The 26,209-nt window shown below is 38.5% G+C and overlaps 2 protein-coding genes across 2 annotated transcripts in view; one reads left to right on the forward strand and one right to left on the reverse strand.

Moving 5' to 3' along the window:
* The window catches only part of CFAP43 (cilia and flagella associated protein 43), a 49,964-nt gene extending 34,170 nt beyond the window's left edge, over window positions 1–15,794 (forward strand). Inside the window, exons 23-40 of the mRNA XM_054382339.1 lie at window positions 404–508; window positions 933–1,049; window positions 1,837–2,046; window positions 3,132–3,338; window positions 4,232–4,321; window positions 5,067–5,144; window positions 5,994–6,119; window positions 6,603–6,722; window positions 6,802–6,909; window positions 7,995–8,078; window positions 8,373–8,461; window positions 8,846–9,053; window positions 9,826–9,938; window positions 10,661–10,817; window positions 11,651–11,815; window positions 13,732–13,812; window positions 14,825–14,978; window positions 15,640–15,794. Coding sequence (XP_054238314.1) covers window positions 404–508; window positions 933–1,049; window positions 1,837–2,046; window positions 3,132–3,338; window positions 4,232–4,321; window positions 5,067–5,144; window positions 5,994–6,119; window positions 6,603–6,722; window positions 6,802–6,909; window positions 7,995–8,078; window positions 8,373–8,461; window positions 8,846–9,053; window positions 9,826–9,938; window positions 10,661–10,817; window positions 11,651–11,815; window positions 13,732–13,812; window positions 14,825–14,978; window positions 15,640–15,794 — 2,367 coding nt within the window. The remainder of the gene's footprint in view (window positions 1–403; window positions 509–932; window positions 1,050–1,836; window positions 2,047–3,131; window positions 3,339–4,231; window positions 4,322–5,066; window positions 5,145–5,993; window positions 6,120–6,602; window positions 6,723–6,801; window positions 6,910–7,994; window positions 8,079–8,372; window positions 8,462–8,845; window positions 9,054–9,825; window positions 9,939–10,660; window positions 10,818–11,650; window positions 11,816–13,731; window positions 13,813–14,824; window positions 14,979–15,639) is intronic.
* A 2,286-nt stretch (window positions 15,795–18,080) lies between these two features.
* Window positions 18,081–19,665, reverse strand: SFR1 (SWI5 dependent homologous recombination repair protein 1). Its single transcript, XM_054382591.1, has 3 exons — window positions 19,570–19,665; window positions 18,476–18,862; window positions 18,081–18,272 (listed from the first exon to the last, which is right to left on the reverse strand). Exons 1-3 carry the CDS (start codon window positions 19,663–19,665, stop codon window positions 18,081–18,083), a joined length of 675 nt encoding a protein of 224 aa, XP_054238566.1.
* Between the last annotated feature and the right edge of the window lie 6,544 nt (window positions 19,666–26,209).

Here is a 26,209-nt window from a genome sequence, read left to right on the forward strand (position 1 = left end):
AGCATTTTAAAACTAGCAGTGAGAAGGAAAAAGAATGATTGAAGAAAGAGGATGATCTCGAAGTTGGTGTTCACTGCTGAGAACTTAAAAGTATTTAAAGTCACTTTTTGAAGGAGGTGAAGCTGCTGACACAAACACTGGCAACTGGAATATGGTCTGTGCCAAAAAGTATGAATCTGACACCGTGACCATGGACATGTTGCTTAAATTCTGCATTGCTTCTCTCCACATAGAAAATGATGCCTTTCAGTAGTATTGGAAAAGATAACTGCAATAGTCTAAGATGATTAAATATTGATCATTTATTTAATCTGGTAGGTTTCTTTCAATAACTAAATACAGGTTGCCCATATATTGTTATTTTGCACCTTATCTTGTTATTTTCTTTTCTGTGTCTTGAAAGGTGAGGAAGGAGATGGAGATGGAGACTTTAGCCAACCACTATTTGCAGGATGTCATCAAGCAAGAGTGTTGGGATGCTATGTGTGTAAAAGGATGTGTAGTTAAGGTAACCTCTCCTTTCTAAATCATCTTTTGCAGTAGTTTGTTGATTCCTTAAGGAACAGATACAAAATAAATAGAAGTATAACATATATTGTGATTTGCTTATATAAGGTATGGGGGAAAACTTAATTCTTCCCAGACCTCATGCAAAGATTTCATTCTGTTATTTTGTCTGAGCCTGGCTGATTATACCTTCTACAGAGGGTAAGAGTGTTGATAAATAAATAAGCCCCTGTCAAGTGGTTTTTGTCTTACCTCTGTATTTTTACTACATTTTCTATATTAATTGATCTTAAATTTTATTCCTGTTTAGCACTGAGGTATTGAACAAGTGACTTGATAGATGTATTCTGAAGAAATTTTTACTTTTTTTGCTTTGTTTTATTTGCTTGTCTTTTATTAAAATTTTAACAAAATTTAATTTTAAGTGCTTCCATATGCCTTGTGAAGTGAGGAACTATCCACTGAAGGAGCGTAGTGAAGAAGAGCTGAAATCTTTGGAGAAAGTTCTCCAGTTGAAGAAGCTTGAGACAGCTGATCTTAAGGTACAGTCTCTTTGTACTGCATAAAGGCATTTCAGATCAGGATGCTCTAAGCTGGACTTCTAACTCTTCCTTCCATACTTATATTTCTAAGTTCCAGTTTCTTGCTGTAAAAATTGTGTCCCAAAAATTTAAAAAGATAAAGTATTTTGTTTTACTCAGAACAAATATATTAGTATTAAAGACTCATAAAACAACTGAGGTTAAAGAAAATGATCTAGACTAGCCCTCCTAGAGCAATTTTCTGAGGGCTGTGTCCAGTTAGGTTTAGAGTATATTCAAGGATGGAAGATTCCCTAACCTTTACAGGTTACTTATTCCCATGTTTGACAACTCTCACTGGAAAAGTGTTTTATTATGTTTAAGTTGGATATTCTGTATTTTGATGTATACCAATTTCCTATCAATCTGTCACTGACCACTGCTGAGAAGAGTCTGGCAGTGTTGTCCTTACTCCCTATCATCAGGTTTTTGTATGCATGACAATTATTCCCCCAAATCTTCTCCTTTATGAGTCTAAAAAGTTCCAGCTCTCTCAGCCTGTCCTCACATATGAGATGTTTGAGATCCTTAATTGTATCAGTAGCCTGTCAGTGGACTTGCCCCAGTATGCCCACATTTTTCTTGTTCTGGGCAACCTACAGATAGGCCCAATATTCCAGATATGATAATTTCAATTTGGTTTGATCATTGAGCTTAACTGCAAAATACAACCTCTAAAGTTTTTTTCGTACATGTGCCACAGGATCAGGTACAAAATTAGCACAGTTGTCGTGTTTGTGATATTCAGGTTCAGAAGAAAGATCCTGAGATTGAGTCTGAGACTGCATTATCTAATAAAGAAGGAGAGAAAGCAGATGAAGTAATGGCTGATGATGGTACATTGTACTGCCTGACTGGAAGTCTGAGCTCTCAGTATGGTGGAGACACATCTATCCTATACCACCAATGGGACTTACACACCAGGGAGCAGAAAATTAATCAGATAGTATTATTGAAGGTGATGTCTTCTTAAATTTATATTATTGCAGTGATACTGTCATATCTGTTGGTTCTCATAGTAATCACAACCACTGTTACATTTTGGGCATTCTATACAACAGAGAGTTCCACAGGTCTCTGAGTTTCTCTGATGAAAGATGATAAATACCTGTAGTGGAGTAGAGCACCATGTGGATTTACCAGCTAAGGTCTGAAAGAAAAGCATTTCTATAAAACTGGTTACCCAGTTTGAGGGTATCTGTATTTGTCTGTTTAAGAGTTTGTATAGCCAAAGCTAGCTTGCACACCTCAGCATGCCCTGTGAAAATATGACCTCTTTCCCTGTTACTTGCTGCTGAATGAAAGATCATCTGGATCCTCACACCATTTAGTTTTTCTCCAGTCTTACTTATTCTTTTATTTGGAGTCTTCAATGTTTCCATTATTTATCATTCATTCATATCAGACTCTCTTTACTTCTCTTGCTCTGGCCAGTTTATTAAGTAGTAAACACACTACAGAATAGGCTTCTTATGAAGATGATCTAAGAGGGCAGAAGCAGTTAAACTTCTATTAAAGCACTGCCTCTTCAGAGCTCTTTAAGGCTGTAAATGGTAGCAGAGTTCAAAGATTATGCGTTGTAAAACGTAACAAGTAGTAGATACACGAATGGGTAAGGTAGATGGGGAAGAGCATTTCTAGATGTAAGCTTGGATGTAACAAGATCTCTCTCCTGTGTGGCTTTAAAGACATATATTCTATATCTAAGTGTAGATATATCTTTAATGTTCTTGGCCAATGCAGTAAGCTTGCTGAAAGCTAGCTGGCTGATGAGGCATCATGCACAGAATTTTTACTCCCAGCAGCGTTGTACCATATTTGCCATCCTGCCTTACTACATGCTAGCTTATTATTATAATTTGCCCACCTTCGTTTTACAAATCATAAGCCTGCACTTATGATTTTCACAAAAGGGCTTTACCAGTTTATCTCCCTGTCACACATGCAGGTACACACATTTATGACTCTGAAGGATTGAGGAGGGATATAGGATCCTGAATGGATGTGACCTGTACAATATTGCTGTATCCTGCTTTATTTCAGGACATCATTTACAAAGTGAAAATTGCTTTTAATAAGGAATTTGACATAGTTGCACAACAAAAGAAGCAGGAGATAGCACGAGTGAAAGAAAGAAACATAAGGATCCGAGAAATCTTGGCACAACTTGATCTCCAGGTGGAAGTGTGGGAACCAGCTTTCACAGATGATGAGATACCAGAGCAAGCACTCACTGTTCAGGATTCAGAGGTGTCTGAAAAATAAATATTTCTCTTTCACCCACTCAAATATAGTTCTTTAATTCTTCTCATTTCCAGACATTTTGTCAATATTGAAAAGCCTTAAAACAGATGTGTCTTTAGACATATCTATGTGTACTTAAAATAATCTTTTTAACTCTTTTGCTTCCCTTACCAGGAAGAAAGCTCTTAATAAGTCAATCTGAAACAAATAAAATACATACAATCTAAATTTATTGTTGTTAAAATTTTTTAATTGCCCATAAATTAGGTAGAAATTCCCCCTGTTTCTGGTGATAAGATTCAAACCATCTATGGAAGTAACCATGGCAGTTACTCCCTGGGATTGTTTAAAATAAGACTGGATGAAGAACTTTGTGCCACGGTTTAGTTGATTAGATGGTGTTGGGTGATAGGATGGACTTAATGATCTCAAAGGTCTTTTCCAATCTGGTTAATTCTGTGATTCTGTGACACTTAACTTCCGTAGGTAAGGGTTTCTCTGAGCACCATTTTGAAACTTAGTAGTTTCAAACAAAGTATCTAGGTACTAAAGAATATGTAGTATTGTACTTACAAATTCAAATTATAGCTTATAAAGACACACCATAATATTTCTCACACATTGATTTCATCTGCTCTTTTAGTCAGTCTTTCCCTACTTCTCTCTCTTTCCCCATCAGTTTGTGTTATTCCTCTGTCAGAAAGGTTACACACAAGGCATGAACAGTATAAACAAAACTGATGGTAGTTTGTGTTTTAATGTGTTTAAATATAGCTTTTGGAGCTGTTCAGAAGAACAATTTTCCAACAAATTGGTATTACACTGTCTTTCCAAATGTTCTTCATGTGATCATGTTTGCAGGAAAGAACTCTGATACGAACCTCATTTCCTTCCTTCAGATTAAAGCTGAAAAATACTTGACTGAACAAGAGAGAGAGAAAGCAGAAACGCTGGCTAACCTTGAAATGGAAAGACGCCTTGCTGATACGGTACTTGAAGTCGTACCCTTTTTACTCAATAAACTTTTGTCTCTTGTTAGGTTCATTTAGGTTTTGCTGCTCTGGAATATTCCAGTATAGGAAAATAAATGTAAAGTGGTAGATAATGATGATGTGTGCCTTTTTCTTCTTATTATAATTTATAACCAGAACTAGATAGACCAACTGTGGGAAGAAAAGATTTAGTGTTAGGCTCACAGTTTTTAAAAATGCACTTAGAGGCAGTTGAAAATACTGTGTCAGGTGATTGGAGACTTAGATACATGTCTAAATGCATGCTACTGCTCAGTCAAGAGCTTTGTGCTTCATATGTGTTTGTTGACTTGAGTGGCCTCTGTTCTTCAGGGGTCAGGATAGAAGACTGTAGTGCTTTCCTCTGGCTTTCAGATCCATCCATGAAAAGCCAAAGATGGTTCTGTCCCCAAAAGAAACATACAATAAGACAGGACACTATAACTTCCTTCATCCTAGCCTGCCAACTGGCCTATGTATTCTTTCCAAAACAGCCAGAATGGCAGTTGTGGTAAGTTTTTGGTATATGAACGTGTCTCCACCAGAAAAAAAACCTGAGACATTAAGCATATTTTACACACATCACCAAAGAGCATTAACCTACCAGTGACACACAGTATAATCGTATCAGTGATCTAGAGGAGTCCTACCCTATTACTGTTCCCCAAACTTCCAAGTACTACACTTCCTTTTGTACCTAAAGTATTTTTGTGCCAATTCCCAGGACAATGAAAGACTGCGTGCTCTTAATGACATGATGGGTGGAGTGCTAGAAGTCAAAAAGGAAGACATCTTGAAAATCGTGAGTGACATTTCTGCCATATCATTTAGGTAGCTTGTGGGATTTTAAGGAAATGTGAAATTCAACTAGCAATGATTTCCAGCCTAAGCAAAAGAAGGAAGTTAGAGAATGGTAGAATTGCTTTATGCCTAGATGGACTCCATGAGAGAACATACGCTGGGATCAGAAGAGACCACAAATGTCTAGTGTGTGCATATGATTTACCCATCAAGACCTGTCTCTATCACAGTGGAATATTCTAGGAACATAATTGAGTATTGCCATTACAACAGCTGTATTCCTGGAGAAAGAGTCTATTATCCATGGCAGTGATCTTACAGAAAAACACTGTGTCCCACTGTCTCAGCAAACAGAGAAAGCATGGTAGTGAAGGAAGGAATAAGGAAGTAAAGAAAGTAAAGGAAGGAGAGTCACAGATGCAGGATAGGGCAAACCCAAGCATGCTCACTGGAATTGATCTGTTTTGTAAAATTAGAACTCTCTTTAGAAGTATAGGAGGAGCTTAGGAGTATATAAGAATTAGAAGTATAGGAGTATAGAATATCAGGAGTTAAATTTGGGGTTCTGAAACAGAAAATGTGGTATATCTTGTACCAACGGTAGTATGTCTGAAATATTTGTATTTTAGAGGTGAATTCCTCTAAGCAAGTGAGAGAGAAGAGTACCAAAACTACTGGTGCAAGTAATAGACCAGAGAAACAGAATATACATTTTATTTAGACTTAAGGCTTGAACCTTACTTACCACCAAGAAGTGCCTTTATTAAATCTGACCTGTGCTATAGTTTGCTAGTGTGTTAATGGGGACTTAATATTGCCTTTGAAAGATATCTCTCTTCAATGCTTCCAGGATATTCCTCCACCTTCTTTTATATCCAAGCCTGAGCATATTTGGAGTGATGAAGAAAAGGAAATATTCAGAGAATATGAGGAAAAAGTCAAGGAGCTGGAAGAAGAAAAAGAAAAGTATAGAATGGTAAAGTAAAATAAGAAAAGGAATGGTTTTATTCACAGTGTTTGTGACCAAAGCTTCTGCTCTTCTTAGGAGTTACTTCTAAAAATGAATGCTAATAAATAGAATAAATGAAGAACAAAGATCATGTGGCATATTAAATAAGCCCTAGCTTAGACGGTAAAATAAGGCAATCTTTATTTATATTAAGTTAATATTCCTTTCCTACGCAAAGGTACCAGTATTCCTAAAATATTTTTTCAGGTTCCATTCACAGAGCTGCTGGTTGCATACACAAATAATACAATCATATTTATCCTTCAAAGTGGTATTTGGACAACATAAATTGGTAGCCTGGCAGCACTGTCCTTCCAAACAAGTAATTTCTGAGACATTTTGGCTGAAGGATACAGCTCCATATTGTGCATTCTCCAGCATCTGATATACTATGAGAGCTTCTTTGTTCCTCCAGATGTAATAGGGCTGCTCTTTCCTTCCCCTCCCCAGATACTGAAAAATGAATTGAAGAAACTTGAAGCTTCCATCCAGCAAACAACACAAAATTTTGATAAGACTGTATGCAAACTCTCTGAAAGGAAGGTGAAATTAGAGATGGTCATCTATCAGGTATTGCAGAGAACATTTTTTCATCTCTCCCTCTGTACAAGCAGCACTGTTAACATTTTTTATTATAATAATTTCACAGGAAGAACTGAAAATAGTCAATCTCATTTATGCCTTACTGTTGGAAGAGGAGTTGGACACTAGAGAAGCTGGACTTAATCATTTCCTTATGAAAAAGGAGAAAGAAAAAGTAAGTTATCATTTGGAATGCTCTTCTTAGGAAAAGTATAGTATTTACAGTACAGTTTCTTGTGAAGACTATTCTTTTCAAATAAAAATTTTGCCATGGGTTTCTGACAGTTTACAGGGTCACTGATATTTTTTTAACTTGTGTAGGTGACATGCATTATATATACATATATATGGTTTTTATTAGACTGAGGAACACAAGTAGTAGATTTGGATTTCCATGCACATGCTTACTGCCCATAGTAATTGTTTTGAGGGACAGTTCTGATTCCTGTGTCCTGCCAATACTTGTGTGACTTAGGTGATCTAAGTGGTGGTAGTTTGCAGGTTGGTTCCGGTTCTTGGGACAATATTTTCCCTTTTGCCCACTTTGTCTTTGTGGAGCTGTTCCTGAGTCCACAGGTGATGTACAAATGCCTCCTCATGTCAGATCTCCTTCTTGACCTGTACAGACTTCTGTGTTTGGACCTGCAAACAGCCATTTATATGTGAACTATATGGAGAGGTTCCAAAGCAAGCATCTAGCCCCTACCATTGGATAGGCTTAACTAGTTTTAAAATTACCTGACGTCTACTATACCCCAGGTTACCTTTTTCAAAATACTTTTTTTTTCTTTTCAAATGTCTAGGTGTTCCAATTCTGTATCTTTTGGTCCATACAAACTGTCAAACAGAACAAAGTGGTCTCCCTGACAGACTATAAGCATTTAATGCCATCAATAAAACAGACGAGTTAGTATGCTGGCACATAGCAGAACTATGTCATGAGACCAAGGAAACTGCATTCTAAAATGAGGAATGCTCCACAGAACAGCATTTGAGAATTTTTGACCTGTGATGACATGAAAGGAAAAAGGGATCTATGTGAGTGAAAAGAAATATCAACATAGATCCCTACAAAGTTTAAAAATATTTGCAAGCATACAGGTAAAACCCCTGAAGAACGTATTATATTGTTAGTAAAAATAGCTCACAAGAGCTTCCTCTAGAAATAACAAAGTATCAGCTTCGCCAGTGTATATGAATGTACCCTCAATGCCTCTGCTGCCTGAGTTGCATTCCTGAAATCTTTTGGTTTTGCTATAGGTGAAGACTGCAAAAACAATCCAGACTACAGAAAGTAAAATTGAGGCTTATGCAGATGTCTATGAAAATGCAGTAGCTGAAGAGGTGAGACTCTCAACAGCACAAGGATGTTCAGAAATTACAAAGTTAATGCTGTGTCTTGATAATGAGAAGAACATGCTTTACTCAAAGCATAGGATAAGTTCTGCTCAACTCGCTGGTCACTGAAATTATGCAGTAAAGGAGAATATGTGCATAGAAGACTTTAAGAAATAGTCCAGATATCTGTGATGCTTGGGAGTGCTTGGAAGAGCACCATATTCTATATTTCTAAGATATTGGCAGGCTTTTTTAAACAGAACGTTTTGGTAACAAAAAAGCTTTCTGTTTCCCTCCTAGGATCTGCAATGTGACTTTACAAAGGAGTTTGCTGATGTACCTGAGGATCTCCTTAATGAACTTTCCCAACTTTACGAACATCGACCAAAGTAAGACCCCTCCTGGTTCCATCTGTTTACATACTACTATTTCTTGTGAGTCAAGGATGAGAATGCTGTTTATTTCAACAGTCTAAATTATTTCAATGATCAGTAGACTCCCTGCTTTTTATTGAATAGTTAACAACGGACAATTTCCTATCATATTAAAGATTGCTATTTTGAGTAGTTTTATTTCCTTATTCACCCCAGACAATCTATCTTAAATGCAATACTCATCAGGTCTCAAAGACATACACTTTTATTATGTGTAAGATGCAATGTTACCTACCTGCTGTTTGCAAGAGATTGAGAGTATGAAATTTCTTAGTTGTTTGTGAGCTTCTTTTAGGCAAGAAAAATGTAAATACTCTATGTGCTGTGTATGTGCACTAGGACCCCAAAGACAGAACTGCTCCTTGACACAGCTAACCCATATAGGGATTGTTCAGTCTCAGTTGAAGATTACACAGAGGCACTTACCCTTTTAATGAAAGCCATGGATGAACTGGATAGTCCTGAGCACATGCCTGATGGTTTAGACCAGTCTGTATGGGAACATTTTTGTCTGGCTAGACGAAACAAAATCAAGAGTGAGGAGCTGGTATGTAAAAATCTTTATTTTGCCAGTTAACTTCTTGATGTTCTCAGGTTTTAAACAGCTGTGGAATCCAAGTGTAAGGTCAAGCTAGTGGTAAAATGACAATGAAGCATCCATAAGCTGCATTTGAGGTTGAAAGCTGCTTCTAGCCACATTTGTTGAGAGTAATAGAAACTACATCAAAGGAAACCAGCTCTACTTCTTCTTCAAAGGAAAAAATAGCATATTAATGTGGATAAATTTGATGGGAATGATTATGATCCTGATATGATTTCATAAAAAAATAATTTTCCTTTTCTCTATCCATACAAAAAAAAATGTTAAGGTATTTAATTTTCATCATCTATTGAAGTCATTCTCTCCCATGAGCATTCTGTGTTTGCAGCAATGGATTCCCCTGTTTTTCTAGAACATGAAGAGCAGTTCTTAACCAAGTGTGTTGCTAGAAAGTCCTAGCAAGCTATTTGGTCAGTTTAAAATCATGAAGGTGTAAATCTGAATTGTTGAGAGACAGAGATATATAACCTTTGACCAAAAGAGAAGGAAATATGATTTCCCTCCAGGTGAATAAACGGTGCATAAATGAATAATTTTCAGAGCAGAGTGTAAGGATTGTAACCTCTATGTCTCATGTGCTCTACTGGGATTCTCAAAAAACCAGACTGCATATTTCTACATATCTATGTGTTCTTAAGAACTTGTCTTCTCTGTTCTTGGAGAGTCTTGCCCTGACATAGTGACAAAGTTGATAAAATTCAAAATGTTTCTTGCTTAGGTGAAACGGAAGACCCGAACACTGTCAGAAATGCAGGCCTTTCTCCAGAGAAGAGTGGATGACAATGACAACATTACATTAGAAATAGAAGGCATTTTCCAAGAACTCACTTGGTAATTTTGCTGTTTCTTTTCCTATTTTCAGCTACATTTTAGTACTCTACCAACACAGAACCAGAAGTGACATACAGAATTACACAGCTGTGTTCTCCAACACTCTTATCTAGGATTCATCTAAAAGACCTGCAATGTTTCTGAAATGAGTTGTGATTGCAGCACATGTGAGCAGGTCAAACCAGTCTTTATCTACCATCTTTAGTAATGATATCAGTAAAGATGGCTGCATTGGACTTCACTGCAAACTGACTGCCTCAAAAGCTACATCATACAGTGAAACCCCCAAAGCCTTCAAGGCCATATATAGGCTAGCTAGCTCAGTGAAACTGGTCATGCTGGCTGAAGATACAATATTCCACATGACACCTGATTTCAATGAGCTCTTGGACCTGCAATATTTCATTTTCTCATGTACATGACATAATTTTCACATTTGTTGTCATTCAGGAACAAACCTCATGATAAATGATACAAGAAAATGGGTGTTAGTTGGGAGTTTCCTTAATTTTCTTTTCAAATTTTGTTCAGATTTCTGTACATCACTCCCTCTCAGAACACCTACTAGAGGGTGTTAAACTGGACCCAGCAGTATGGAAATAAGTTGCAGATTCTGTAGTCTTTGGGAGCAAAAAGAAGACAGGCTGTCACCTTGACATGAAACACTTTGAGAATCATGGGAGGATTTATAAAACAATTGTTCCTGTTTTCTGCCATTTTAGGCTGCAGAAGGAGAAGGTGAAACTTCAGTTGAATTTGACTATCCAATTTCTGCTAAAACAAGGACAGGTGGAATTAGAAAGTACTGAGATCCCAGACTACAGTGATGCTGTTCTCATTAATAGGAGTGTTATTGAAGAACTCAATTGTGCTATCATGGTAATTTACCTTATCCAATGGAAATGTAAGCTTTTTAAAACAAATGTATTGCCCTTAATGGCTCTGCTTTTTCTTCAGTTTGACATCTAGTTTACTACACACCAGTAGGCTCAATTGTAATCTAGAAGCTATTAAAAATTCTGTAATGTCTCTTACCATGCTGTAAAGATTGCAATACAGACTGCTTTTTGATGTTTGATCAATACAATTCAGATCAATGAAATGGCACCAGTTTTTAGACACACCATCACTTACACACTGCAAATAGAAAATGCTAACAGCCTGGGCACCAGTCCAGAAATCCCCTCCAGGCAAACTTACAGACCTGTTAAGAAGTATTTGAATGCTAGCTTACATTAAGATTAAAAAAATTAACACACTTTTTCACATAAAGTGAAACTGGTGATCGCATTTTAAAAATGTTTTCATACTCTGATTAAAAGTTCTTTTTCTAGGCATTCTAGCTGTACAGAAATTGCTTCTTACTGCTACTGAACAAAGCCTTCAGTAATGACTGCAAAATAACTCGTACAGAGCAAGGCTGTATTTTGTAGAGCTAAAATGACTCCCCATTCTTATAAGACAGAAAGACAGAGAGAGAGGTTAGTTGTAATTTTCCTCATCTCATTCTGTGATCCAAGGCTGCGGCACAGAGCATAAAAGGGAACAAAATTCCACAAAAGATAACCATCTGGAGCAAAGACTGGAGGGAGACTGCAATATAGCATGCTTTCTTTACTAAAATTATATCTTCAGAAGCTTGCCCGTCTTATTGCAAAGAATTATTCCATAATCTGTAAAGTGTGTTAATTAAGATTAATCTATTTTTTCAGGCTCAAGGAGAAAAAAAAGTTGCTAGTATGGTGGAATGTAAAGACTTCTCTAAAGGGATATTTCAGTTAGAATGGGAACACAAGAAAATGAGAATGCAGATAGAAGACCTGAACCAGAAGGCTCGAGATATTGTAACACTACATATTTCAAGAGATCGACAGCTAGTGAGTTTCTCTAATTTATATTGTGACTGCAGAAAATTTTGCTGCCTGTATCTGTAAGATAGTTTATACCTCTTAAATCCCTTGCTACTATGGAAAGAGCCAGTGCCTAATAGGTTTGAAACTCTCGAAACTGATCGATGATTAAGTTCTTTGGGATGTTCAATTGTAAATGAAGGCAAAATTACCACTAACTCTTAGTGTTTCAAAACTCGCATTGAGTATGGAATGAGGATTTTGCAGCCACAGGGAACAGATCTTTTAAATCAAGCACTGTAACTTCCTTTCAAGTGAAAGGTCTGAGGTGCCCCCATCTGGTATCTCGCAGAACTACCGTAACTTTGGCTCGGTACACAAAAGCGCGTGTTCCCCTACAGAAGTTTCACTGAGCCTTACTCACTTCCATTTGTTGACCCAGCAGCAGAACAAGGGTGGGCTCTGCCTGGCAGGCAAGAGGGAGAAGTAAGTCAGCACCCACATAGCTTTGAACAAGCCCTGCTGGCATGCCAGAAAACTTCATTAAAACTGTGGGAGTGAGGCAAGGATACAAATGGGAGAAGAATCAAGAAAGAAGAAAGGTTGTAGGGAAGCCCAAGGGTATGGCAATATGGGATGTAGAGGGCTGCAGGAAGAGCTGATGGTTTTGTGGTGATAAGATGGAGAGCATAAACGTTTGTACTAAGGGATACTGTAGGCTGAGGTACTGCACATTTAAAAAGAGGAATGTTGGAGAGCAGGTAAGGATATTGAATTTCAATCAAACAATTAAAAGAAAACCCTGAATATATGTTTTTCTCAGGCTTCATTTGTTTTGCTGCTCTCCAAACTGCTTGTTCATTTCTGAATCACAGCCAATGTAAATAACACCAACAAACATCTTTACAGAGAGGTGATGTGACAACACACTGGAAAGTTCTTGTAGCAAATTTATTACCAGCGTTGCCATTAGTTCACACTTCATTTAAACTGATGAGCAGGACTTTTGCCCTTCAGACAGAGTTAGACTTGCCCACAGCAAGGGGATATACCAGTTTAACCAGAATTTCAGTGTTCTGAGGGGTTTGGCTTTACTTCACTTTTTGAGTAGAAATGTGGGAAGGGACTTTCAACCCACCACATCAGGAAAGAAAAGGTAACAGAGACTCCGGAAATAGGAACAGAAAAAAAGGTGGCATAGATAAACGTGTGCAGGCAAGGACCTGACAACACCTGGAAAGAGGGTTATTAATGAAGCAGTAAGAGAAAGTACTTTGGTACTAGAGACAAGGAGCCTGCAGGATTTTTCCTGTTTCTCCTATTCTAACTAGAGCTGTCCACAAAACTTTATCTGTGGGATAGTACTCTGGAAGGATGAATTTACATCTACAGAAACCTGTCTGCTGCCCATTGTAGGTCATACAGCGTGTTTTACTGTCTGTCACTTGAAAAAAGGTATTTTAGCAGCAGTGTGCCCAAGAAAGTATCTTTAATAATCTGCAACCTCAATTACTATGCAGATACATGAACAGTAGAAGAAGTAAGAATTATGAGAAAGCCCATTGGCAGAAAATAATCACTTTTGTCTCTGACCTAATGATAGACTGTATAGCACTTTGGCCTCCAGCTATATTAGCTTAGACTGCCTTATAAGCAAAAGTATAGCTTGGGGTTTTTTTGACAACCTCACAACAAATTTGCTTGGTGTTTGTTTCCATTAACACATGATAGATAACACTCTTTAATGTCTGTGCAGTCTAGTATTCACACAGCATTCCAGAATATCTTTACAATGCTCATTTATGATCCCTAGTAAGACTTTTCACTGTGAAAAATTCTAGGGTTTTGAGTTTTACATAGTATGACTGTCTTTATGGAAGTGTGGAATTGTTGAGAACAAACAAGCTTATTGAGCTGGTTTCTTTCTGCTTTTAATTCTTCAGTTCCTAACTGAGCTGAACTACAACAGCCGCATCGCCCACCGCATTTCAGTGATGGAGCAGAGTCTTGGCATCATGGATGAGGTAACTGCTATGTGAACCACCACATTTGAGACAGACATACTTTAAATGCAACTCCTTTCCTTCATTAGCAACGTGTTTGTAAGGAAAAAGTGCAATCAATATAGGCTCGGTAACTCAGGGACTGTATAGCCATAGCAGCACAGATGAATAATATATACACCCATGTATTTAATCATCTGGCTTTTGGCAGTTTCTTCAACTTGTGCTATATTGTCTACAGCAGCAGATCTCTAAAGTCTTTGGAAGTAGTCATCATACATGGATTGAGGCACAGATCAACTCTATGGAGAGAAATCTACTTGCTCTGTGATGGGAATGAAATGCTTTCCTTCCTGACTGCAGATCTGCTTATTACTTCTTACACAGCACTACCTATAAAAGTCACTCTTCCATTTCTAATGAAGCTTTCCTCCAGTCTTCACTGCTTAATGTTTCTCTCCAGGAGCACCAGCCTGTTCATAATACCACTACCCCCTTATATTCAAAGTAACAGACACACAATCTGATTTTGCTGGCTCCCTCATCAACATCCAAATTATTATCTTTGTTTGTAAGTGATTCCACTGGATTTTCTCCAGGATGCTCTAGCTGGCATCAGCCTGCTCTTCTCATTAGCATTTATCTTCTCCCTTTACAACCCATCCAATAGTTTCAGCACAACAATTCTTTCTCCAGCAGCTCCTAGCAGCCAAGAATGTTTGATTCCATTGACTTCCTTTCCTCCCCTTGCTTTTCAGACTTTATCTTTTAATGTATCTCTCTCCCCTGACCCATACCTCTTTGTTCCTTGTCTGCTACTTATATTAGAATCCCATAAAGCATACTGAAACCGAGTGCGTGTGAAAGACACTATACGATGTAAAGCTACAATGTGCTGCTACTCAAATCAAAGTACATGAATATTTCTTGAGCTACAATGCCCTGCTTAATAAGATTACAGGTTTCCATGATAAGTTTGTCTGAACAGCTTTTGTATTTCATATATTTGCATTATTGATTTGGAAATGGACAGCTGCACAAGAAGAATGTGAAGAGCCTTCAGAAAAGAATTAAAGAGCTGGAGAAGTGCATCAATCTAAAAATCCAAGCAAACTATGAGCTCAGCCTGGAGCTGAAAGAAATGCTTGTCTCTGTTTCAGAAAGGAGACATACCTCTGAGGCAGCTGGTGAGTTACAGTAACGCACTTTAAGTCAAAAGCAAAGAACTTTCAGAAAACATCTCCAAGACTTGACAGTCCTGTTCTCCATCAGCATCAGCTAAGGGGCATGGAGCACCTGTTTATTACTGTATGTGCACAATTAGCAGTGCCCTTTTTACCACAACAATTTAACATTGTTTACTTAAGAGCATACCTAGAGATTGTTGCTCTTCTAACCTAAGTTAATTGACTAAATTGCTGAAAATATTGGAGTCAAAATATTATAGTAATTAATACACTAATTAGGCAACATGCTTTCATTCTTTCCCAGAACTGTTCAACCTACTTGTTTCCTCCTCTTCAAGTGAACAGAGGCAATAAAGTGAAGCTGAGAAGGGTATTCAGTAACAGGAAAACTGTCAAGATCTTTCCACTAGTGGAAGACAGTTACAGATTTTCAAAATGTCAAGTACTTGCTAGAAACTAAAGGAAGGAGTCCCAGTGCCTTTTGGAATTTTTTTTTTGCTTTATTCAATACTATAGACTCTGAAGCCCAGCTGTGAGCTTTTGTAAAAATGCTTGTCTATTTTATACAGAATTTGGAATAACCACAGGGGAGGTCTGGTATGTATACAGACTATGCATCCCCTACAAGCACAGTCTAACCCTTGTATTTTGTTTTATGCAGACACAAAGTATGCTTCTGAGATTGCAAAGCAGCGTTACCAGGAGATTTTGAAGCAGAAACACCTACGGGGTCTTGTAAAGGAACAGGAAGAACAGTTTGAAATTCTTCAGGCAGAAGTTCAAAGACTGAGATCAAGAACATTCCCTATTCTTTAAAAATCAGGTCCTGGTATATAGTACCGTGGTTTTGACTTAAAAAAAAGAGCTTGAACATCTGCCTGCTTTTTTCTTCTTGAACTTTTCTTTCCATAAATGATTTCTTCTGTGATTTCTTCAAAAATAATTTCAGTTTCAAAGATGCATGTTTGTCTGGTTTTGTATATTTTTGACCTAGTTATATCTCCATTATATTTATGCTCATAAGACTTCTGCCATTTTAATTATATAAACTATGTAGCCCATTACAGAAAACAAAGGGTACAGAAAGTGTAGAGTGATAGAACAGATCTGTTTGTATATCCTTAGTGCTGCAAAAGATCTATGAGATTGCATCTGCTAAAATTCATCTGTGCCTTTGACTTCATTTTGCCTTTAAAAATATACATCTGTGATGGCATAGATCTAGGTCACTGAGATGACAAAGGTGTGCCTCAGCATAACCATGTGTGCTACCTGGCCCAGTCCCTAAAGCTGCTGCAGCTTATGATAGCATCATTACCCACAGCCACCAGCAGCTCTGGCTGCTGCCACTGGCAGAATCACGAGAAAACTAGGTTTGGAAGCATCTGGCCTCATGAAATAGTTGCTGCTATCTCCCACCCCTTCACATTGATTGGTAGTCTAGTCTCCTGTCACATCTCTCCAAGACAGATAAGAATGACAACCCTTTTATCAACAGTTAACTAAAATTGACTGCTGGAAAGTAATCATTCTCACAGATTTTTATTTCTCTCATCCATGGTGAGATTCTTCTCCTTTCATACATTCACATAAAATCTGAATTAATTCCATTGGGAGAGCATTAACAGCTTAGAATTTTGTTAAAGTATTAACACTTGTAAGGAAAACTACTTTTCTTGTGACCACCTCCACTTTCTGCTTCACCATCTCTAACTAGGGTCTGTAAGGATTCTAATTACATCTCCATTCTTCCTGCTGAAACTTTCCTAGAAGCAGCACAGTTCTAATTTTGCCATGGCTCTCAGGGAAGAGAACTCTCCCCCAGGCACCATCATCATCTTTTTTTTTTTACTAACATAAAGAGGCAAAATAGTATCTTAATACTTAAAATCAGCAACAGAGGTTTTTCTTCATTAAACCTCTGTGGATAGCAACAATCAGTATTCTTAAAAGCAAATTGCAAACTTAAGTCTAATGAGCCCTAATAATGTTGAAAGGATCTGTATAATCTTTAATTTTCTTTCCCTTGAGATATGTAAAAAAAATTATTCCCTTATCAAGGAAATGGGGAATGCCACCTAAAACCAAAACAGTTAATGTATAACCAGTAAGGAATGTGACTGCATATAAACTACTATTCATAGCAGGGAGAGTTGTAGACTAGTTAAGATTTATGTACACCTGATGAGCAGTGATTTTAAGGAGAATAAAAGCATATAAAAATCACCACACTATATGCACAGGCCATGATGAGAAAATAGGCAATTTCAAGTAAAGATAAAAAAAAGCATTTCAAAGAGACAACATTTATTGGAGGATATATGAAATGATGAAGTTTTACTCAGCTCTATAACGCTGAATTTGAAGGATTGCCATTACACAAGGCCTTGTTTTTCTTATTTATTTGAAGTGACAAAACACCTTGTCTCTCACATGAAGTAGCAGAGTAGACAGATGTTGGCTACAATTTTCTTGCCTTCCCTTCTATTAGCTTAGGCTGTGGCAGAATGCTTGAGACAGCTTCCCTAAAGACAACAGTCTGGAACAATATCTTAAAATGGTTGCATTATAACACATTTCCCTCAGTAATAATTAAAGCTATCAAGAACATCAATTGTAATTTCAGAATTTTAACAACATGAAAATTAGTTATCTTTATTTAACTTGCAAAATGCTGTCATTAACTGCAGGAAGACATTTGTAAAATGAGGATGTGTCTATGAACAAAGCACTAAACTCTGCCCTATCTGAACATCAACAGAAAAAACAATTAGAGTTCATTATTTCAAGACAAGTAACCATGCAAAGACTGATCAAAGAACACATTGCCTTCTACCTGTTAAAGTATTTCTTAATTTCATTTTAATTTCTATTAAATAGCAATTTTCTAATCGATTATCCAGTCAGGTTTTCCAAAACAACATCAATTTGATCTTTTCCATTAAGTAATGGCGTTTATCGAAGTACAGAGCTTTAAAAGGATCTCCTGAGAAAACCTCCTAACCTCAAAACATAAAGTCTATTGTCTGATCATCACATCTTATGTGATCAGAATTCAGTCTTTTCTGCTGTTGCACATAATTAAAAGCTTCAACATGCAGATTATGCATCTACAAAATCTTCGTCTGTTCTGCTGTAGTGTAATAGCTGGTCTTCTAATCCAAAAGTATCTATCAGTTGTGTGAGACTGACTTTCTTGCCATCTGCAGAAAAGGCTGACTGCAGCTCATATAGCATCAGCTGGGTACCACTTCTCCATTTTGCTATCAAAGCCTGAAGTTCAGACAGGTTGTTCTGAAATAGGGACATAAAAAAAAAAAAAGTGTCACTTGCTGAAATGTGGGGTCTTTTGATGCAGATCTATTTTTATAAAAATGCCTTAAAACTGAGAAAATAAACACCACACAAAGTGAGTCAGTATTGTTGCTTAAATTAATGAGGACTGCACCACGAATTCCACTTAAAAGTGCTTTTTTCAAAGGTTCCCTTTGCCTCACCTTGGATCGATACATCTTAACCAGTTTGAGCCTTCGAAGTAATTCTTCCTTCTCCTTCACTTGTTTTACCAGCCTTAATTTTTCTTCCAGAGACTGTTCCTGGCTAAGATCAGCCTGTCGCACATCTGAATTCTCTGCTGATCCAGAGAGACCGCTCTCCTGTAAGGGACTTTCGAAACACGTGCGTTCAATGCCTTTTTCTTCCGGCTTTTTAGAACTGCCCGGTAATCTGGAAAAATCTGTACTTGCCTCTGGTGGGCACCCTTTGTCAGAGTCAGCACAGTCTTTTTCTTCAGTGTCTATTTTGAGACGCTTTGGTACTGTAAAATTAGCAGTAAATGAACGCCTTGTTTTCCTTAATCGCTCCCTCAGAGCTGCACTCATTGGCTAAAAAGAAAAATAATAAGCAAAAGCAAAAACCCCCAAACTCAGAAAGATCATAACAACCATTTTTAAAATCAAATTACAAAGAACTGTTTACCCAGCTTATTATTTACATGCAGTCTACTTGAGAGCACGAGGAATTATTTGTATAATTTTGACTTGATCATGCTTTGAGATCCTTCACCAATAAGCATCTAAAAAGAGGTACTTTTTTCTTCAGTATAAGTTAACAATTACTTGTTATCATCCACATGTAACTTTTTTACCTGTGAAATTATACTAAAACATGGGAGAGAGGGCTTAGTTAGGGAAAATTTGCAAACTAGCCCTACCCTGCGATAAATCCAGATGCTAGGCATGGCAGCATCACTGTAATGCATGCGAGGATGAACAGAGAAAATGCAAACTGAAAGCAATGGACTTTGTTGAAGTGCAAGCCCACGTCACAAAGTCATTCTGCATACAGAGCAACCCAGAAAGCTGGGATTTGAGAAAAGTGCAAATGACAGATTAAAAACAGGCAAACATACAGACAAAAAACCAACACCACCCACCACAAACCCTAGCTAGCTTGCAGCTATGGGTATAAACTACCTATTTTCAGCCTTCCAGCAAACAAGATCTCAGTGACTTCTGACAGCTTGGTGATTTCACTAGCATTTGTTACTATGAAGAGTCACACTATTACAAAAACAGGTAAGTTTTCATACCTGTTTCCCTGAACTAGTCCTCTGTGGAAGTGCTGTCCCAGAATCCTTTGGAGTATGGCACAAATACAGCAATTTATCATGCACTGGTTCTTCCATCTCAAGATAGGTAGTTTCTGTTAAAAGAATTAATTAGAGTGCCCTTTTCACCTGATTATAATGAGCAATGTGGCTATAGAATAAAAAGCTCTAATAAGAAACAACTAAGCCTTATTTTCCAATCCTTAAAAATAAAAAAATGGCATCTGTGTAAGTTACATAACTGCTCTGTGTGCTAGGTAGCATCTTGGCTTGTGAATGGCTTTTCTTCAAGAGGATGAATGAGACTACTGATTGATACAAAGTATCTTAGTATGAATTTTGTATATAATTTTCCTCTCATAAAGCTGTATGGACTTTTTTATCCCCCTAACTAATATCCTCTTTCAAGTGCTAAAAAAAGAGCAAGACAACTTATAAATCAATTGTGCCCACTACAGCATGCCTATAAATCCAAGGTCAGGTCTTGCAACCTTGAACTTCTCCAAAAAAGCTCACTCCTAACGAACTGTATTTGCTTAACTTAAATGACCCTTACAGCTTGTCTAACTGAAGGCAATAATCCTAACTAACACAGGTTGTGAGGAACCAGTCCTTCATTTAACTGCATTCCAAGCAGTGATAAAAGGATTCTTGCATGCCACAAGATTTTTATTGCCCACATACATAAACAATCTTTTCTATAACAGAAAATAATTGAGTACCTGTGTCGGTAAAAATAATCCACTATCTCATTTAATCCTTCTGGGGTTGCTACTGAAAAAAGTAATTACTCACACAAGTGGAGTTTTAGATTAAAAGTAAGCATCCTCAATTTGCTCAGAAAAGCACCTTAATGAAAATAATAAGTCATGCCTCCCAGCATGTGCCAACTGCAAAACGATTTGGCAACGGTTAACTTAGTTTAGCACTGGTGAACCACCTGCTAATGACCACAGTGCAGCTGGAAAATCGTCAGCTACACCCCTATTTATCTCCAAATTACAATTAAGAGTTTCAAAGCAGAAGCCTCTTTAAAATATTAAAGTCCTGCAAACAAGTCACTAAGCAACACAAAACTGGCATGAGGGGCTTCCTCTTCAGAGATGACACACAGCATAGCTTCTGTATGCCAGAGCTTTATGAACCCAGCAACCCTGATCTTCCTGGCTCCGTACCAAAGGACACAGGTTCTCATTTATCTTACAAGCCAGCATTTCTCCCAGTTGTTCGCAATTCAACATACGGGATTCCATTAAAAAAACCCACCAGACTTCAATAAAGAAAGTCTAAGTAATTGGGTATTTTAGCAATCTATCAATTAAACAGGAAGCCCACAGCACTCATTAAACACAAAGTGAGTTACCAGGGTTTTTTTTTAATGTGAGCAGTGTAGAAAAGGCTAATCATGCCTATGTATAATATATAAATACGTAATAAATCTTACTAAGATGCAAACTCATTTCAAGCCTAAGAGCTAGCTTCAAGACACTTGTTAAACTTAGAAAAAACAACCCTGTGACTCTGCTTTCACATTCTAATGCAGATTATTTGTCTTCAAATGACCGTGACCAGTGGATCACTAATACTTGTTAACTGCTTGGCAGCGCATTCCTGTAGACCTCCTGCACTCTGAAAATCCTTCCCCAAGATCTCAGTCTAAAAATTCTTCAGGTTTTCAAGCAAAGATACTGTTTATCACAGAAAAGTAATTCTGCCCCACAAGTAAGGGGCCAAGAGAGGAAATTTGATTTTGCACTTTTAGGTAAAGCCTGATGCTACATGCCTCAGTTTGCCTCCTTATCGCTACCTTCTGTAACAGCGCTTACTCCTTCTACGTTCTGCTCTCACTAGCCAAAGGCCCTATTTAACAATAATATTTTTTCTCTAGTTACTTTTCGACTGTGGAGAAAAGCAGAAGGCCGGCCGGCCGGCCAGGGCGCGGGGACGTGTGTGTGAAAGAAGGAGATAGCCCTGAAGGTCCCTCTCCTCTTCCCTCCTTCCTCTACCCCAGCATCACTAAGCTTTAGGAAACAAAACCCGCTCCCCTCAGTCCCTGTAAAAGAAGCCCAGCAGAGAAAACCTCTCCAACCCGCAATCCCTCACCGGCCTCAGCGCTTCAATCTCCCGCTTCCGGGGACAGGGGCGGAGCGGCGGCGGCTGCAGCCGGCGCGGCTACCTCTGCGCTTGCGCGCAGGGGGGGCGGGCGGCGTGGGGCAGAGGGGGCGGGCGGCATGGGGCAGAGGGGGCGGGCGGCATGGGGCAGAGGGGCGGTGTCGCGAAGGTGCTGAATGTAGCAAGGCTTCTGGAGAGTCTAGGACGGGGTATCCCCGGGAACTTTGTACACGCTTCTGTTGTAGCTGGGCGTGCAAGGCGGGCCTGCCACCCTGTGGCCAGAGCCTTTGCCAAGGCCCGGTGCCGCTGTGCTGTGCCCGGGAGGGAGGCTTCAGCCTCAGCATAGTGCATTTCCCGCCATGAGTGACAGGGCAGGCCCAGTCCTCAGCTATAGTTGCAGTCATGCAGTTCAGAAGGGCAGAATTAGAGAGTGCTCTGACGCTGAAAGGCGCAGCTGAAGTTGGCATGATTTTCATATCTTTGTGAACAAACGTCCCTTCCATGCTGATTTCTACAAAACGTTTTTCCAATGTAATTCCTAGGACTGAAGAAAGGGACTGTGGAAGCCACAACAGCACCAGTCCCCAGCCGGTGGGGATGATGTGTATCAGTGGCCCCTCTGTGGCAGTGCCCACAGCCAAACTGCCGTGCAGTGCATCAGGGCCTCACACAGCTGTGCTGAGTGTTGACCGAGAAACATACATACCCACATGCTTTTACTAGATCGTGCCCTTATTTTGTGCAGCAGAAATATGTAAATTTCCCGACAAGTTCATCCTCACAATCACAGGTAAGGATGCTCGATTCTCTCTTTTCCTTGTGTAACTCCCATCTGTACTGAGGCAAGATACACTCCTGCACTAAGAGGTGAGTAAGTACTGAATGTAGGGGCGAATATGTTAGCAGTCACTGTGCTTTTGACCATAAGTATACAAAGATTTACTCACTTCAAATAGAATTTCACAGAGATGGTGGCAACCTTTTCTCTCCTACAGGAAAAAAAAGTAAGCATTTAAAGCCCATCAAGAACAAGTTAGTTTGGTAAATCTCAGAACTTGGGTCCTTTAGATTCCTTCTTTTATAGGCGTTGGCTATCTATGGGTGAAATTGATTTAGAAATAATACTCAGCACATACGGAGAGTTAGATTGTGTGACTAAGTCATATGGACTTTTCATAATAACATCTAGTGAAAAAACTTATGGTAGCTTTAATGTTGCAGCATTTTGGAGGCACTGTTTGACACCCCTCCCCCCCACTTTTATTGTTGATTTTTAATATTTGCAGCTAATTTAATGCCATAAATATTCTGTATTATTATGTTAAAAATGGTCTCCTGAGTGCAACAGGAAAAGTGCTAAGAGAACTTCTGTGGCAAACTTATCAAGTGGGTTGAATCTCAAATATGCTGGAGCTTTGAGATGGCTTTTCTCCAAATCCACAATGTATTTCCTTCTATCTCAGTGATGCTGCCTGCTTTACATTACTCATGCTTTATTGTACAGACATGTTTGGAGTGAAGCTGCACAAGGGCAACAGAAAGTTTTGCATTTTAGATCATTTGCCAGCTGAGATTCCACTAAGATTTTACAGGAGCACACAACACCTAAAAAATCATCCTGTGCATTATCATTGCTACTTTATTTTAGCAGCGCCCACATGCCCCACCCCAAGTGAGGATTATAGTCTGTTTGAGACTGTCAATACAGAAAAACAGTTCCACATCTTGTGTTTATGAGTTTAATATACTACGCATAGATTAAAGGAAATAATATCAGTATTCACTGATGGGTACACACTCTAGGGAAGAGATCCTGTTTCATGTTGGTATGTTTGGCTGTGCTTACCACATTTATTTATGGATTTGCTTGGTATTTCCACATGGTTCTGCAAAACCACGCCTTGTCCACAATCTTGCAGGAGAACAGTGGTGGAGCTGAGAACTAGTGTCTTCAGTCACTATCCAGTGACTATTTAGTACTTTTATTGCAAAAACCAAATAGTGATGGACATTATGTTATCTGCGACTTAATAATGGCAAACAGGAGTCAGATTAAGACCTTTCTCTGAAAAAGTGCACATCTGTTTCCCTTGAGGAACAGAGATTATCTGTGTGTTATTGCTACTGGCATGTTTATGGCACACTGTAGAGTGTTTTTTCCATACTGTTCCTTTAAACTCACTGGTACGTGCACACAGCTAGGAAGCTCATTGCGATGCAGTCTCTATTAAGTACTACAATGCTGTTGTTTGATTTTCTTTTTATTCCTTTTGTGACTGGAATAGTTTGGGGTAAGCAAAATAAATAAAAGAATGCATAGGAAATTGTGCACAGGGTAATAAAATTATTGAGCTCTAGTTGCTGAACATATTGCTTCCCTTCTGAGAAACTTGTTTCCCCAGGGAACTAGAGGGAAAATAGGTTTTCTGATTCGGCTTTGGTTTGCTTGGGGTGTTTTTGTTTGTTTGTTTGTTTGTTTGTTTTTTGTGTGTTTCTATGATGGATTTCTGTGATTGGATTTTTACACCCCTTTGCACAATCAAAAGATATTCTTTATGTATTATCTCTTTCATTAATTTCATATTACCAGAAGAGAATTAGGACTCACACATCAGCACTGGCAGGACAAGAATATGTTATATTCCCCTGTGGGCATCATTTGTAGTAGCAAAACCAAAGTGGAGAGTAATAGTAAAGGATATTGACTTTGAGTGTAGACTCCAGTTTGAGCCTAGATAAAAGGTTTAGAAACCTTTTATGGTTTCTAAACAGTGAAGGTCATGAGGTTGAGGCTGATCTCTTTTCAGTCATGGCAAGTGATAAGAAGAGGGGCAACAAGTACAAACTAGAACACAAGAGGTTTCATTTGAATTTAAGGAGAAACTTCTTTACTTTAAGGGTGCAGGAGCACTAGAACAGGCTGCCCAGAAAAGCTGTGGAGTCTCCTTCTCTGGAGACTTTCAAAACCAGCCTGGACATGTTCCTGTGCAGCCTGATCTAGGTGTAGCTGTGTTAGCAGAGGGGTTGGACTAGTTCATCTCCAGACGTCCCTTCCAACCCCTACCATTCTATAATTTGATCATTCTCTTCCAGAATGCCAGGACCTTCACAGAACTTCCTTTTAAAAGTTTGCTATGCACAACAGCCAGGCCTTTTCCTCCCTAAACATTGTTGATGAGTAACTGAGATGTTAATTAACATGCTAAGTCTTAAGGCACATACCCATTACTCCCTTCTCTCACTTTTGTGAAATCTCTAGATCTTGTTTAAACCCAAAGGATGTATCCTGACGCATGAAGTGCACTCTGCACTGTCTGCATATTCACTCATGCCTGAGGCAAGAGGGTGGAGTGTTTTTTTTGTGCCTAACCGCTAACTGCTGCAGAAATTTTTCAAATCCTACCCACTTCATCATGGGCCTAGGGCTGTGTTTTTGCTGGCTGCAATTCACTGTTTGGGAAAATGTTCTGACTTGCTTATAGCCATGTAAATATATAAAGGGAAGGGCTTTAAAGACCATATTCTTGGAGTAAAACCAGTTTACTATCATTAAACCTCTCCTTGGGAGATAGATTCTGCTACACAATGGTGTAAATGTCCAGTAATTGCAGTGGAATCACTAGAAAGACAATCAGCATCAAGCTAAAGCAAAAGTAAAATTTTGTTACATTTTCTGCTTTACATTCAGAGCTTGCTTGGACTATCCCTTATTTTTAACTCCAATTTTCAAGGTACCTGTCTTGTAAAGAAAAAACAAACTGATGTAATTTATTGTAGCTGAGGGCCATTGCAATTTGCCATTACAAGAGATAATGTAAGAGCCAGCTGAGAGGGGCTTCCTAGTTTTTCCTGCTGCATGTGTGAATAACCGAGTGGATGAAACACATTGCTAATAAAAGGGAAGGGTATAAACCTGTCTCTTACTGTTGTGTGTGCTTGTGGGATTTTCTCTGCCATGGTCATGCCAAAAATTACAGTTTGAAGTCTTTATGAGACTGTAGCAGACAAAAGAAACAATAAACAGACCTTCAGTGTCGTTTCTTTGCTGGAGAACTGATTGATCATTATTTCAAGAAAATTCAAGCCTTTTAAATCTAGTCCTTGCCCAAACTAGTCCCTGGTACAGCTTTTGTCTTCTGTGATGGTCTGAGCATAATTTTAGATTGCACTGCTGTTGGAAGAATCCTTTCATTTTCTCACATACTTAATGCAAAAATTTGCTTCATGTTATGCAGACATAACTCTTAGGTTGCTTGCATTTATCTGTGCTACTGAAACTAGTGAAGCTAAAGAAGTGGATGTTTTTGATTTGCAAGTGCAGACAAGTTAGTTTGAGGGCAGTCACCCATAGGCTGGAGGCCTTGGGTGGGCCCAGTGGATTAAACTGGGGTACCAAACAAGTCGTCCAGTAAGCAGGTAAGCACAGATTGAAATGCACACCTTACCTTCTTCCTAGACTCCTGGTAGTTTCACAGTTTCTCTGAGCATTGACATGAGTGAGTAGCGTCCA

The sequence above is a fragment of the Indicator indicator genome, chromosome 7 (genome assembly GCF_027791375.1).
Source record: "Indicator indicator isolate 239-I01 chromosome 7, UM_Iind_1.1, whole genome shotgun sequence".
Taxonomy (NCBI): domain Eukaryota; kingdom Metazoa; phylum Chordata; class Aves; order Piciformes; family Indicatoridae; genus Indicator; species Indicator indicator.

Bases quoted from the DNA above. Each gene is read 5' to 3' on its own strand.
- SFR1 (XM_054382591.1), bottom strand. From the start codon at position 19,665: ATGGAAGAACCAGTGCATGATAAATTGCTGTATTTGTGCCATACTCCA. The intron at 18,863-19,569 runs GTATGAAAACTT...TTTTCTTTTTAG, and splicing joins GGACTAGTTCAGGGAAACAG to CCAATGAGTGCAGCTCTGAG. The intron at 18,273-18,475 runs GTGAGGCAAAGG...TCCCTATTTCAG, and splicing joins TTAAGATGTATCGATCCAAG to AACAACCTGTCTGAACTTCA.